General features: G+C 41.1%; 2 protein-coding genes across 3 annotated transcripts in view; one reads left to right on the top strand and one right to left on the bottom strand.

Moving 5' to 3' along the window:
• unc119a1 (unc-119 lipid binding chaperone a1) overlaps positions 1 to 4,130 on the top strand; it is a 30,291-nt gene extending 26,161 nt beyond the window's left edge. Inside the window, exons 4-5 of the mRNA XM_008425595.3 lie at positions 765 to 937; positions 1,075 to 4,130. Of these exons, the coding sequence (XP_008423817.1) occupies positions 765 to 937; positions 1,075 to 1,187 (286 nt within the window). The 3' untranslated portion in view covers positions 1,188 to 4,130. The remainder of the gene's footprint in view (positions 1 to 764; positions 938 to 1,074) is intronic.
• foxn1 (forkhead box N1) overlaps positions 4,108 to 13,235 on the bottom strand; it is a 26,341-nt gene continuing 17,213 nt past the window's right edge. For both annotated transcript variants that reach the window (XM_008425592.3, XM_008425591.3), the window contains exons 3-9: positions 10,055 to 10,351; positions 9,790 to 9,885; positions 9,582 to 9,712; positions 9,343 to 9,439; positions 7,152 to 7,359; positions 6,579 to 7,034; positions 4,108 to 6,039 (exon numbers count right to left, since the gene is read on the bottom strand). In XM_008425592.3, coding sequence (XP_008423814.2) covers positions 5,750 to 6,039; positions 6,579 to 7,034; positions 7,152 to 7,359; positions 9,343 to 9,439; positions 9,582 to 9,712; positions 9,790 to 9,885; positions 10,055 to 10,351 — 1,575 coding nt within the window. In that variant the 3' untranslated portion in view covers positions 4,108 to 5,749. The remainder of the gene's footprint in view (positions 6,040 to 6,578; positions 7,035 to 7,151; positions 7,360 to 9,342; positions 9,440 to 9,581; positions 9,713 to 9,789; positions 9,886 to 10,054; positions 10,352 to 13,235) is intronic.

The raw sequence follows: 13,235 nt of genomic DNA, 5'->3' as shown, positions 1-13,235 counted from the left end.
TATCTCTTTTTACCACTATTCCTTATTATTACACACACGAAGCGTGGTTTAATGGCAGTGAGCATTTTAACATACTTAACATTTAAAACTGTACTCCCTTGCCACTCTTTGTTATTGTTAGAAGAACAAAAATCTTCCATTCACTCCCCACATTGAATCTTGGATTAGGTTAAGCTGCAAAGGACACATCGAACCCGACCTTCAAATCCGGTAAAAGGAAGAGGCAGCTGTGGGTCACACTTAGAGGACCGTTTGAATTTGAACAACCTTCGCTGCATCGCTGTGACATAATCTGCCTTCAGAAGGATCCGACTGCTGAACTTGAACACATCTCTGCAGCACTGCTAGCTGTAATAGGAAGTTAGAAAAGTGGCACAAATTTGTTGCTTGCAAGAAAAAGATACTAATATAACAATACTGATTGTGGTAAAAACTTCATTTTGGTGTTGCTGCAGATGCAAAACTGTTTTCTTTTGCCTGTCGCGTGCTTCACCACAGAAAATTTGAAGCTTTAAACTCAAATAGAAAGTTTGCAAAACCTTTTCTCCAATTTGTCCGTTTTGTGCTCAAAGAAAGATTAGGATTGCTAAAACGATTGATGTGTTTTGACCTGAAAGCCGTGTGAACACAAACTGTAAGGGAAGTCGAAGCGTAACCCTTTTGTCCACTTTCCAGCTGATAAACAGAAAAGGCTCAGACATTTTCAGAGCATCAACAAGCAGCAGCACATTCGGTGAGTCTATTTTCTCCTTGTGTCGCCACAGAGTGGAGTTCACAGTGGGAGACACCCCCATCAACAACTTCCGTATGATCGAGAGACACTACTTCCGCGACAAGCTGCTAAAGAGCTTCGACTTCGAGTTCGGCTTCTGCATGCCCAGCAGCAAGAACACCTGCGAACACATTTACGAGTTCCCCACGTTGTCCGAGGAAACCAGTGAGTGTCTGGCATACAATACGGGGACGCATGAACGTGCGACAGCACCGAAAGACCAGCTCACACAGATAGAACAGATTTAATGTAACAGAATCCTGATTTTCCTGTGGCTTTCCTCTCTGTGTCTCTCTTTTCAGTGCGTGAGATGATCCAGCACCCTTACGAGACGCAATCCGACAGCTTCTACTTTGTGGACAACAAGCTGGTGATGCACAACAAAGCAGATTATTCCTACTGTGGAGGGCCGTAAGAAGACCATCTCCGCTCCTCTGATTCGAGACATTTTCAGGACCAGAAACACATGAACTGATGGACAAATCACTGGCTTTAGATGCTCATTTATCGCCCCTGTTAGCTCCGCACATTCCCACTCAGGCTCTTAGCCGCCTGGACAATCAGATTCCTCTTCGGGAGGAGCAGCAAAGTCTGCCATTTCGCGTCAGAGTACATGGATGGAAGCGTGTGGGCAGCACAAACATGCCACTGATTTCAGTCTGCGTATGTGGGCTCAGCTTCATCAGGAAAAGAGAGGACATTATTGTTTTTCTGTTCTTGTTTTATTTTTTGTGTTAGTTGGTGGCTGGAAAATAAGCAAAACCCCACTATGCAAGCCCAAGAAATAACACGGTTCATTTTTTATGGCATTTTACAAATTTACTGCATTTCTATAAGATTCAGCAACAACAGTAGTTCATGAAATGGACTGAAGAGAGAGAGAGAGACAAAAAAAAAAAAAAACAAGCGTTACAGTGATCGCCAAGAAACCTAGATGCAGGTTTTTCTGCTGGTTCTTCAGTTGTAAAAGTTAAGATGTCTATTGCAACACAAGATGCTGTCATATTCTGTGAAAGTACTTCCTCCTTCCTCCAGGACAGGACTAATCCCTCTCATCAACCAGTGTCTGAATTTACTTAAAACCTACAGCTGTAGAAATACAATCTCTGTCTCAGTTTAAGAATATTTTTCCGGTATTTTTGCAATACACGGAAAACCCTTTTACAATTGAACGATGCAAACAATTCAGTCTGACCAGGAAACGTTTTTATCAGCCTCTTGAGCAGGAACAAGCTCCTTCTTGTAACGTTTGTAGATGTTTAGGCTATAAGACAAACTTTTATCTCAATCACCTTCATCAAGAGTACAAAAGTATTTACATCCAATAACTTTAACCCAATAACCAATAATTTTATCGTGTCACATTAAAACCACAGACTTTGGTGTATTTTACAAGGAATTTATGTGGCAGAAAAACATAAAGTAGTGCAAAATTTCATGGGTTTAATCATTTTCTAACGGATACATTTTCTTCTACATATGCATTTATATTTATGTTTTGTCCTAGATTGATGTGTACTCATCTGCATCCATTGTCCCATCATCTCTGCCCAGCTTCTCTGTCCCTGCTAAAACACCGCACAGTGGGATTTTACTGTCGCCATGTTTCACTACGAAATCCGATTTTTATTTATATTTTTAAAAAAAAGAAAAGTATGCATACTTTCCCTCCCACTTTAAAAACATGCACTACTTTGTGTCGCACTGTCATATGAATCCAAATAAAAGACAAGAAAGTTTTCAGTTGCCATCCGTCCATCCGTTATCTTCCACTCGATCCGGGCTTGGGTCATGAGAGAAGCAGCCTAAGCAAAGAAGCCCAGACGTTTTGTTCTCCCTCCCCAGCCACTTGGTCCAGTTCCAGTGTGTCCTGTATCTTCCTCTGTGTCTCCCGCCAGTGGACATGTCCAGAACACGTCATCACAGAGGCCCGAGACACCACCTGAACTAATTCCTCTCGATGTGGAAAAGCATCGGCTTCCCTGTGAGCCCGGATCCGCTCACCGTTTCTGTGTGTGTGTGTGTGTGTGTGCGTGCGTGCGTGCGTGCGTGCGTGCGTGCGTGTGTGTGCTTGTGTGTGTGTGACAGAAAACCTGCAGACTTTACTCATTACTCCAGTTTTCAACTATAACATTATACAAAATATTTTTTTAAAATGTTGTGAATACCTTTGCCAGGCACTGCTCATGCTCTCTTCAATATCAAGCTAAATTATAAACCTAGATCTTTTTTTAATCATATAACATCCATATAGTTTCTCTGTGTGTGTGGTAGTGGAGCCACTGATATCTTCTGCTAGCGTTTAAATAAAATAGAATGTTTTATTTGCAAAGACGTTTTTTTTTTTGTTTGTTTTGAAAATGTTCCAACTGATTAGATTTAGGAAAACTACAATATACAGAAATAAGATGCAAATTTTGAAATAATCAAAAGTATATTTGCGGTTTATAGTTTGATGGCATTTTTACTCTTGTAGTTACTTAAAATCGTATTAGCAGACATATCTAAGTGACTCTCTCTTCCGCCTGTGTTCTGTTGCTGTCCAGATGACTGTCTCCTTTGTCTTTGTGAGAATTTGATTCGATTCATGTCTTCAGGTTGACTTTGCCGCCACGACAGGAATATTTTTAAGAGTCAGGAAACATCAGAGGCTAACATACACTCATCAATTTTGGTTTAAGCTCTTCTTTTTCTAGGGCTGAATCTTTATACACAAATAACTAAATTAAAAAACACAAGAACTGGGTGTATAGATTTCAATTTGTCACAGATTTTCTCTGAAATAAAAAGTAATAATCATGAATAAAGGCTGTACATGCATTACCTAAAAAGATTTAAATAGGTGGTGCTGACAGCTCTGAAATGTCTTAACTTGACAAGACAACAGTTTTTGGTTTGAATGTTTTGCATTTATTGTCCACAGAGAGGCACTGGGCATGTAGAGAGAAAGAAATGAACACATTCAAACTGAAAGGAGGTAAAGGATGCTTCCTGAAAAAAAAAAAAAGAGCTTTGCTGGTTTATCCTTTTGGTCACAATGAATACATTCTTATTAGCGTACTCCATTAGTACTTTGAATTTGCTTGAATTTAGTAAAAGAACAGCTTAAATAAATCATTAAAAGCTCCAAATTAACTTGACGTTGACGCAGACGGTGAAAGTATGTAAACTTCAGACCACAACTGTGTATAACTAGCCACAAATCAGAGAGCAGTTCTGATATCTGATACTTTCTGTCTCACTGAATACTGTGTTCACTTTGATGCAAAGAAATGTTTTCAATCAACATGGAAAATTGTAAAAGTTTTGTCTTTAATTTTATCAAAGAAATAAAACTGGGATTTTCACAAAATCTTGACATGCGTTTATCTCAAGACTTGACTTGAGGAATGACTGAAATAATAACATTTCATAGTCTCAAAACAGGACATTAATAGAAAAATACAAAATTTAGATACACTGACAATAAGCTGTTGTGACATTTCCATTTCAGTGACAGTTTCACAAAAGTGTAAAAGGAACAGTGACCAGTTTTTATCTGAATAAATCTAAATACTTACATTTAAGTGAAAACTAAAATGTTTGCCAGAAGTACCTTGCTGTATGAAACAAAAACAGCAGAACCGTGCGGGGGGTTTGCTGCCATCTACTGCTGAAACAGCGTTACTGCACCATTTCCATGGGCAATTCAACCGACCAGTCAGGATTTCACCTGGACAGCGGTGACGTTTTGACTGCATCATGTTAGAAGTAACATTTAGGACGTAGATGATTTTGGTGCATGGTTGTTTATCAGGAGTTGGGCTCGGCTTCTCCTGTTTCTGTTCCAACATGACGGTGCACACACCAAAATTAACAAGGACATGGATGAGTGAGTTTGCCTATGGAAGAACTGCTCTATGAAAGTGTTCAATGAACACACTCCTGAACCTCGGGGAAGGCCTTTCTAGAAGATAAAATATGGGTTGACATTAGTAGGTAGTTGCCAATTCCAACTGAGTAGTTTGCAAGTAGGTACAACTCATACAATAATGTTTAAAAACATTTATTTTGGCTAGAACAGGGTGGATCTTCTTTGTAAGCCTACAGTCCCTCTGGCTGTTTTAGAAAGTCATAAATAGAGCCCGACACATGGATAGTTTAGTTTTTAAATACCTTATCAAATTACTCCTTATAAAGAAGCCTTTTTGCCCTTGCTTCTTTTAAAATCCTCTGTTTACCTTGAAATATCTACAAACTGCCGACGTCTTCACCCCGACCATCATGTAACTTTTCCCTTCTTCTGTTTCTTCTGCATTTCTTTGTTTTTTGTTTTATTTTTTGTACGGTCTGCAAATTACCTCTTGGTGACAAGGCCACCTGGTGTGAGGTAGCGTTTGAACTGCAGTGCAGCACAGCCCATGGAGGAAGATCCAGCATTCACTAAATGTATTCAGCATTCACTAAATGCTGAATACATTTAGTGAATGCCAGTATAAGACATCAATGCAAATGGTTGCTCTTTTTTTAATAATTAAGTTTTGTGAAAACTGAACATCTAACCTTTTAGGTACATTAAACCTTCCATACAATTAATCAAACTTGTTGAGAAGAGTACGTGTTTATGTTTTCATTTCTGAAATGTTAACATTTTTTAAATTTTCACTTTAATAGTCAAACTAATATATGTTAGGGGATAATTTACGGACTTGCCTGCAGTTAAAACTAAATGCCAACTAAAGAGGTGAAACTATAGCAAAAAAATGAAACACTTTGAATCCTTAAGTGACAGTACAAAACAAGATACATGGAAACTGAAACACATTTTGCTCAAAGTAAATAAATAAACAACTTTGCAAACAAATATATGAATCACATTCAATAAAGGTACATCGGATATGTCTCAGTTTGACAACGTTTTAAAGCTGATTAAGTTTATAAGCATAAAACGTGAAATGTTTAATAGTTTGCAAAGTCTCAGAGGAAGTGGAGAGCCGTTTACATCAGGGAAATGGAGGTGGTGCAGGAGGTCAGATATCCAGCCAAACTCTCCAGTCCTGAATATCCAACAGGATGTAGTCCATTCCAGCAGCTTCTGTCTGCGTCCTCGTCCTCATACGCTGCTTTACAGCAGGGTCCAGCATTCCCCTCGAACGAGGGGCTGAAAGCCTGCAGGCAGCTGGTCTGTTGGTGGTGATCCTGCTGGAGAAAGGAGGTGGAGAGGTGTGTGGCCGGACCATGTGGCTCCGACACCAGGCTGTCCTTCCTCAACTCCTCCCACAAGTTTCCTGCAGTTGCAATAAAATCAGACATGTGGGTTGAATCTAGACATCGGTGATTGATGGAGTTAAACACGGAGCGAAACCGGGAGAAAATCTGTCATAGGCTGCAGAAGACATTGAACTGGGGTGGATGTTCACCTTCCATCTGGAGAAAGTCCTAACATATACAGCTGGCAGTAGCATGGGATGGTCTAATTCAAACCATGTCTTAGAATGGCCTAGTCAAAGTCCAAATCTAAGTCAGATTTAAGAATATGTGGCAAGTCATAATAATAATAATAATAATAATAATAACTGTTCTTGACTGTTCATAATCTGTTTGAGTTTGAGCTATTCAATCTCAAAGATGTCCTAAAGAACCCCTGTGGGATCTGCGTCTGTAATTGTAGGAAAGTTGGCTCTACAAAGTACTTTCTCACAAAAAACTTATTGTAGTTTTGAATCTTTGAATCTTTAAGTGACAGTACACGCTGAAGTATATGGTTTGTGACTAAAAGAAAAGCCCTGCATGGAAACCTTGGCATCCTGTAATACGACACGCTTACCTTGCAGCTGCAGGTCCGTCAGACTGGGGTTGAGTGTGTCTATGTCATAGCTGGTGTCTCCATCTTGAAGTAACTCATGCATTCCCCTCAGGTCGACATTGTACTCTCCCGGCAGTCCAACCCTGTAAACAGGTGGCATTTTCCCAGCTAGGGGTGAGTTCAGACATCCAGAGGGTGACGGGACGCCGGCTGCAGGCTGCTGTCCACAGGGGGAGTACAGGGCAAAAGAGCTGCTGGGTTGGAGCGTCGTGTGGGGAAGGTAGCTGGGCTGAATGTGAGCGTACTCTGATTGTGGAACGGGTCGGCACGCCGGTGGAGGCTGCGCGGGGTTCAGAGGTAAAGGGGCAGGGCTGTACGTAGGGGCCACTCTTTTTAACGTGGTCGTATTTGTGCTTGGGTAAGGCGGCAAAGGTCTTAGTCTGTCTGGCTTCTCTCCCAACAGACGATCAAAGTCTTCTGTAAAAGAAGACAGGACAAGACAACTTTGAAAGACGTTGAATTTAAATGAAAATGCTTTGATCTGGTCAAATCCTAAAGAGCGCGGTTGTCTTCTTTACCGTCTCTCTTGCTCACCTGGCTTTGCCATGCTCCTGCGGATGGTCTGGGGGTCTTTGCGGCGCCATTTGTGCAGCTCTTCCTGCATTTTCTCCACCTTGGCCGGATTTAGACCCCAAAGGCAGCCTTTACGAGAAGTGTTGCCATTTTTGTTCTCCACCTTTTCAAAGCATTTGTTCAGGGAAAGGTTGTGCCTTACCGAGTTTTTCCAACCATCAGGGGCGTTCTGAACGCAGACAGAGAGGCGATGTGTTAGAAAAGCATTATTCTTACGCTTTATGTGTCTTGAACTCGAGGCCTGGGATTTGAAGTGAATCATTAGGGCCAACGTTTTGTACTGTTTCTCTCTAGCTGTGGTGAAATTGTAAGAAAAGAGAATCCTGCTGACTTCCCTGGATTCAGGGCTGATGACACACTTTCTGTGTCCTCGCTGCTATACATTGTTAGCTAAAAATGCATAATCTTAAAAAAGGGGGGGGGGAATATGTTCATTATATTGATTTATATTTGAAGTAAATTAACTTTAACTGTTACAGGAAACGCATACATTTTAGTTACTTTTAACAATTCACCAATTAATGCAGGGACATCAATCTCCTCCCTACAGGGTTCATTTTTTGCCCACATCTGCTCCTCTCTTTGATTTGAATCTGCATGCCATAACAAGTGCCTACTGAGCCGAACATAAGTGAAACATACTTGGCAACATCAAGCAGGTTTTTTTTCTTTTAAAATTTATCCAGTGATCATGGCTTTCACTGAAGTTTCATCTTATTTATCCCCCTGAACCTTCTGACCCCTGCAGCTCGGGTTTTAGCCACCTGTTTGGAAATCAGCCATCAGTGCAGAAATTTTAATAAATAGATAACTGTGTGCTTCGCTAGATCATAGCCGATGGGCTCAGTAATTGTGTGTAAGGCACCTTTTTAATATGTATGGTGGAAAACGTTTGAGCTCTTTCCAGATCCGAGTGTCAACTCATCTGAAAATCAGGGTTCAAACTGAGCTCTGACCCCACAGGTGCCGAACGTGTTTAATATTAATGCAACAGGAAGCAGTTTTAAAATTCACTCACATCGGCATGCTACTTCCTTCACGTTACACCCTGTGGCAGGCGTTTATGTGTTTGTGTGTTAACAACTTTTACAGACAAACCTGAGAGCAAACCCTTCAGAACTAAATAAACCTTTAGTGGCAAATTGTGCACAAATGTTACGTTTATTTAAACAGTGACCTAGTGTTATAAGTTGATGAGCAAACATTTAAGTACCCAACAATTAAAAGATCAATAACATCTTCTATGAGGTAACGTTTGACCTTTTAACTGATCCAAACAGTTGTTGCACTTATATGACGTTTAAAAAAAAAAGAAAGATAAGAAAGCAAATCAGTAATCTTCTAATTTTTAAGATTCTCATCTTTTCCATCCATTATTTATTTTGGGGTTTATCCAAACCTTCTGTTTTTGGCATGTTTTTGTGTGTTAATAACACAACATAAAAACGTGTCTCCATTATCTAGGGACGGACGGACGGACGGATGGATTCTCTACTAATGCTTCCAATTTTACTGTAACTTTTTTCTTCTTGCCTCTGACCTCATCTTTGAAATCTTGCTATCAAATGTTCTTTCTTTTCTGTTGAAAAGCAAAGCATTAAGCTGATGTGAACAAACGTTTTGGTCAAAAATAGGAGTAGTTCTCTGTGCATTTTAGTTATTATATATTTATGCAATAAAATAAAACGTAAGTCCAAGTTTTGTGGCGGCTTTGTTGATTCCTCAATCAAATATTGCACTTTGGTTGCACTGCTTGTTTCTGCTTTGGTGTTTAGCATATATCTTTTTAAAATATAAGTCCCTACATTATCTGAAAGTAATTTTGTTTAACTAACTATTGTTCCCTATCAAAAAATGTGAAGTCAGTAATCTTTGACAGTTCACTCACGTGGCAAGTTAGCTAAAATGACTCTATTTAACTCTGAGTCGCCATTTCCAAAACACAAAGAGTAACAACATGCTCACGGCAATAGCAGATGCGTTTAAATAAAATAAACAAATTACTTACTTCCAGAAGTAGCAAAAGGGTAAATGTTCGTTAGTGAAAGTCATATGTTGCAAGATGTTGCACATTCACATTGTATGATCCTTATATTCCCTTAAACTATGAAATGAAATGCAGTGGGCATGTAAGGCTCGGTGTGTGCAATACCTTAAAATATGGGAAGTGTTCAGTCATGAAGCTGTAGATCTCACTGACCGGCAGACTTCCTGTTTTGCTGTTCTTCAAAGCCATAAAAATCAAGATGCTGCAGCAATTAAAAGGAAACAGGCATTCAAATTATACTTACATTTGACACAACGTCGCATTTATATTTAATACCGCAAAACCGCATGCATCTGTGCTTTACAACAAAAAATACCCAGCAGTGAGATGTGATGCTGTGTTACCTGTAGGAGTAAATGGGTTTGGGGAAGAGGGCTTCCGTTGACCTCTCCTGATGTGGCTGAATGGAGAGACTCTGAAGGGCATATTTGGTGCCGTCTGGCTGATCGGCATTTGGAAACAGTTTAGCTGAAACCTGTGAAGCGCGTACACAACAAACGATGAACTTCTGCATCGCGTGCTGCTGCCAAGCGGTCATTTAAAGCGCGCTACCTGCTGCATGGAGCTCATCGAGTCGTAGGGTGGATAACTTTGAGACAGAGAGCCGTAAGGTTCCACCGGCCCAGCCGGAAGCTCTGGGTACAGATTCTGAAAATGTGCAAAAAGTTTGAGGGAACCATGAGTAACGACGAATGAGAAAAATGTTTCCCCGGTTAAAGTTCATTAATATGTGCTGCAGAATATGCACCTGTTGACAGTAAAAAGCTTTCGATAGCTCGATTATTGAACTGACAGACAATGTGGTAAATTTAGGAACCTGAATGCTGTCGCTGTATTCGCCCCAGGTTGTTTGTGCATCACTGCTGCATGAGCCAGTGTCGGGAATGTTCACTTCCTGCAGGCTGCTGAGGGAAGAGGCGCTCTGAAGGAGGCAATCTGAAGCATCCACCGCCCCGTCGCTGAACTGTCGACGGTATGGGTGGAAGCGGTCAGCCGGGGCGCGATCTGAGCCGATGGTCCCGTCAGCGCTGTGTCTCCTGCTCAGAGCTGGAGTCCTCAAGCCGGAGTGGTTGCTCCCTGGCTGGGGGAAGCAGATGTCCTCACCCTCTTTAATCTGCAGTGTCAAAAAAGATACGGGGAACATAATGTACTTGCAACAGTCTACACCCAGATTTCAGAAACCTTTTTTTTTCTTTTTTATTTATGAGCTAAATAGCAAAAGCAATTCCAGGAAACCTCCTAAGAATTCCCTGAAACAAATCCAAGAATTTTCTTCTCCACATGCACATAAATCAAAGAGAACAGGCTGAACATGCTAACCTTCAGTTTGCCTTCAAGGAATCATTACCTCCACATTGACAATTGTACAATCTCAGTTTGGAAACTTCTGATAAGACAAGCCAGACAGAAACTCAGAAATAACTTGACCTTCCATGACTGCAATATTTTCCAGGAGTTTTCTCCATACTCAATCAATGTCAAATATTAATGTGATGTGATTTTATTATTAAAACTGTTGCTACGACCCAGATTTTGTGTACAAAATGCAAGTTGTTACGTATGAACACGTAATCATTTAAGGGCAATTTTATCCAAAATAAAAAGACAAAGCTTCTTGGGTTTTGGATCTAGTTTAGTGCACCTTTATTTTCTGCATTGCTCCAATTTATCTCTGACTAATAGCAGAACTAGTGTAGAAACAAAGAGCTCATCCTAAAATGCTATTGTCCAACCAAAGACTTGATTCAAAGATTTTAAACAAAATATCAGCCATCTAAACTGGTCGAGGTTATAAAAAAGTCAGTGGTTATTTTGTTCATTCAAGCTCTCTAATACCAAGTGCAGCAGTCACTGGATTTCGAAGTTCAAGTTTCAGCAAAACTCCAAACTCTGACTCTAAATCAGTTTTCAGTGATGAAACTTTGCAAGTTTTCCAAACTGAAAGCTCCAATTTTCCAAACAAGCTTTTAATAACCACAGTGCATCCAGTTTTTGTGCATGTGTCTTTTTCAATTCCTCTCAAAAATCAGGCATAAAAGTGACAAAAGTATAAATATTAATACAAATAAAAATATATGTATAACTTTGGTGTAATATTTTTGTAAGAATAACAATACTAATGTATAAAATAGAGCATGCTTCAGGACCGATATCTGTTTCCATGACACACAAAGGCATATTAGGTCATTCATGAGGACGAGGAATCAGTGAGAACTGATATTACCGTCACAAAGGAGTGTCCCGTTTCCAAGGGGAACATTTTAACCACTGCCTGAATTAAATAAGAGACGGGGGAGGAGCTGAAATGTGGGTTGGCAGTGGTTTTCAGATGAATGGTGCCCCATGCGAGCCCCTCCACTCACACCCGTTTAACTTGGTGGACCAAGATATATAGAATTATGTGTGGGTGGAGATATGACAAAATTTATATATATATATATATATATATATATATATATATATATATATATATATATATATATATATATATATAATGGCGAACCAACCGGACATTGTGGTGGTGGATAAAGAACAGAGGAAAGCCGTTGTGGTGGATGTAGCAATACCAAGTGACTACAACATCAGAAAAAAGGAGCATGAGAAATTGGAGAAATACCAGGGCCTCAGGGAGGAACTGGAAAAGACCTGGAAGGTGAAGACCACAGTGGTGCCTGTGGTCATTGGGGCCCTCGGGGCAGTCACCCCCAAACTGGAGCAGTGGCTCAAACAGATCCCAGGAACAACATCAGACATCTCAGTCCAGAAATGTGCAGTTCTAGGCACAGCCAAGATACTGCGCAGAACCCTCAAGCTCCCAGGCCTCTGGTAGAGGACCCGAGCTCAGAGGATGAAACAGACCACCCGCGGAGGGTGAGAAGGGAATTTTTATATATATATATATATATATATACCAGAGTCTCGGGTATGAAAAACTGGACAGCACCAGGACCTGACATGATCCATGCCTACTGGCTTAAGAAACTCACTGCCCTCCATGAGCGACTGGCAGCTCAACTGAACCAGGTACTACAAAATGGGACTCACCCTGAATGGTTAACTGAAGGGCGCACAATCCTGATACAGAAGGAACCCTCGAAGGGTTCAGTCCCATCCAACTATCGGCCAATAACCTGTCTCTCTACAACATGGAAGCTCATGTCAGGCATCATAGCGGCTAAGATAAGCGGGCACATGGATAAATACATGAGCAAGGCACAGAAGGGCATAGGCATAAATAGCAGAGGAGCCAAACACCAACTCCTTGTAGACCACACAGTCGCCCGAGACTGCAAAACCCGACACACCAACCTGTGTACCGCTTGGATTGATTACAAGAAAGCCTATGACTCAATGCCACACACTTGGATCATTGAATGCTTAGAGATGTACAACATCAATAGGACTCTAAGAGCCTTCATTGCAAACTCGATGGGGCTGTGGAAAACCACCCTTGAAGCCAACTGCAAACCACTTGCACAAGTGTCCATCAAATGTGGCATATACCAAGGAGATGCTCTGTCCCCACTGCTGTTCTGCATAGGCCTGAACCCTCTCAGCCAAATCATCAACAAGACTGGCTACGGATACCGACTCAAGAATGGGGCCACGATCAGTCACCTCCTCTACATGGATGACATCAAGCTGTACGCCAAGAGCGAGCGAGACATCGACTCACTGATCCACACCACCAGGATCTACAGCACTGACATTGGGATGTCATTCGGGCTAGAGAAGTGTGGTCGGATGGTTACAAAGAGAGGGAAGGTCGCCCACACAGAAGGGGTCTCACTCCCAGAAGGAACAATAGCAGACATAGAGCACAGCTACAAGTACCTGGGAATACCACAAGCAAATGGCAACCTCGATGAGGTCACAAGGAAAGGAGCCACAGCCAAATACCTCCAACGAATAAGGCAAGTCCTGAGAAGCCAGCTCAATGGCAAGAACAAGATCCGTGCAATAAACAGCTATGCCTTACCAGTAATCAGATACCCTGC

The sequence above is a fragment of the Poecilia reticulata genome, chromosome 13 (assembly GCF_904066995.2).
Source record: "Poecilia reticulata chromosome 13, P_reticulata-male-v2, whole genome shotgun sequence".
Taxonomy (NCBI): domain Eukaryota; kingdom Metazoa; phylum Chordata; class Actinopteri; order Cyprinodontiformes; family Poeciliidae; genus Poecilia; species Poecilia reticulata.
This window is presented reverse-complemented; position numbering and strand designations above follow the sequence as displayed.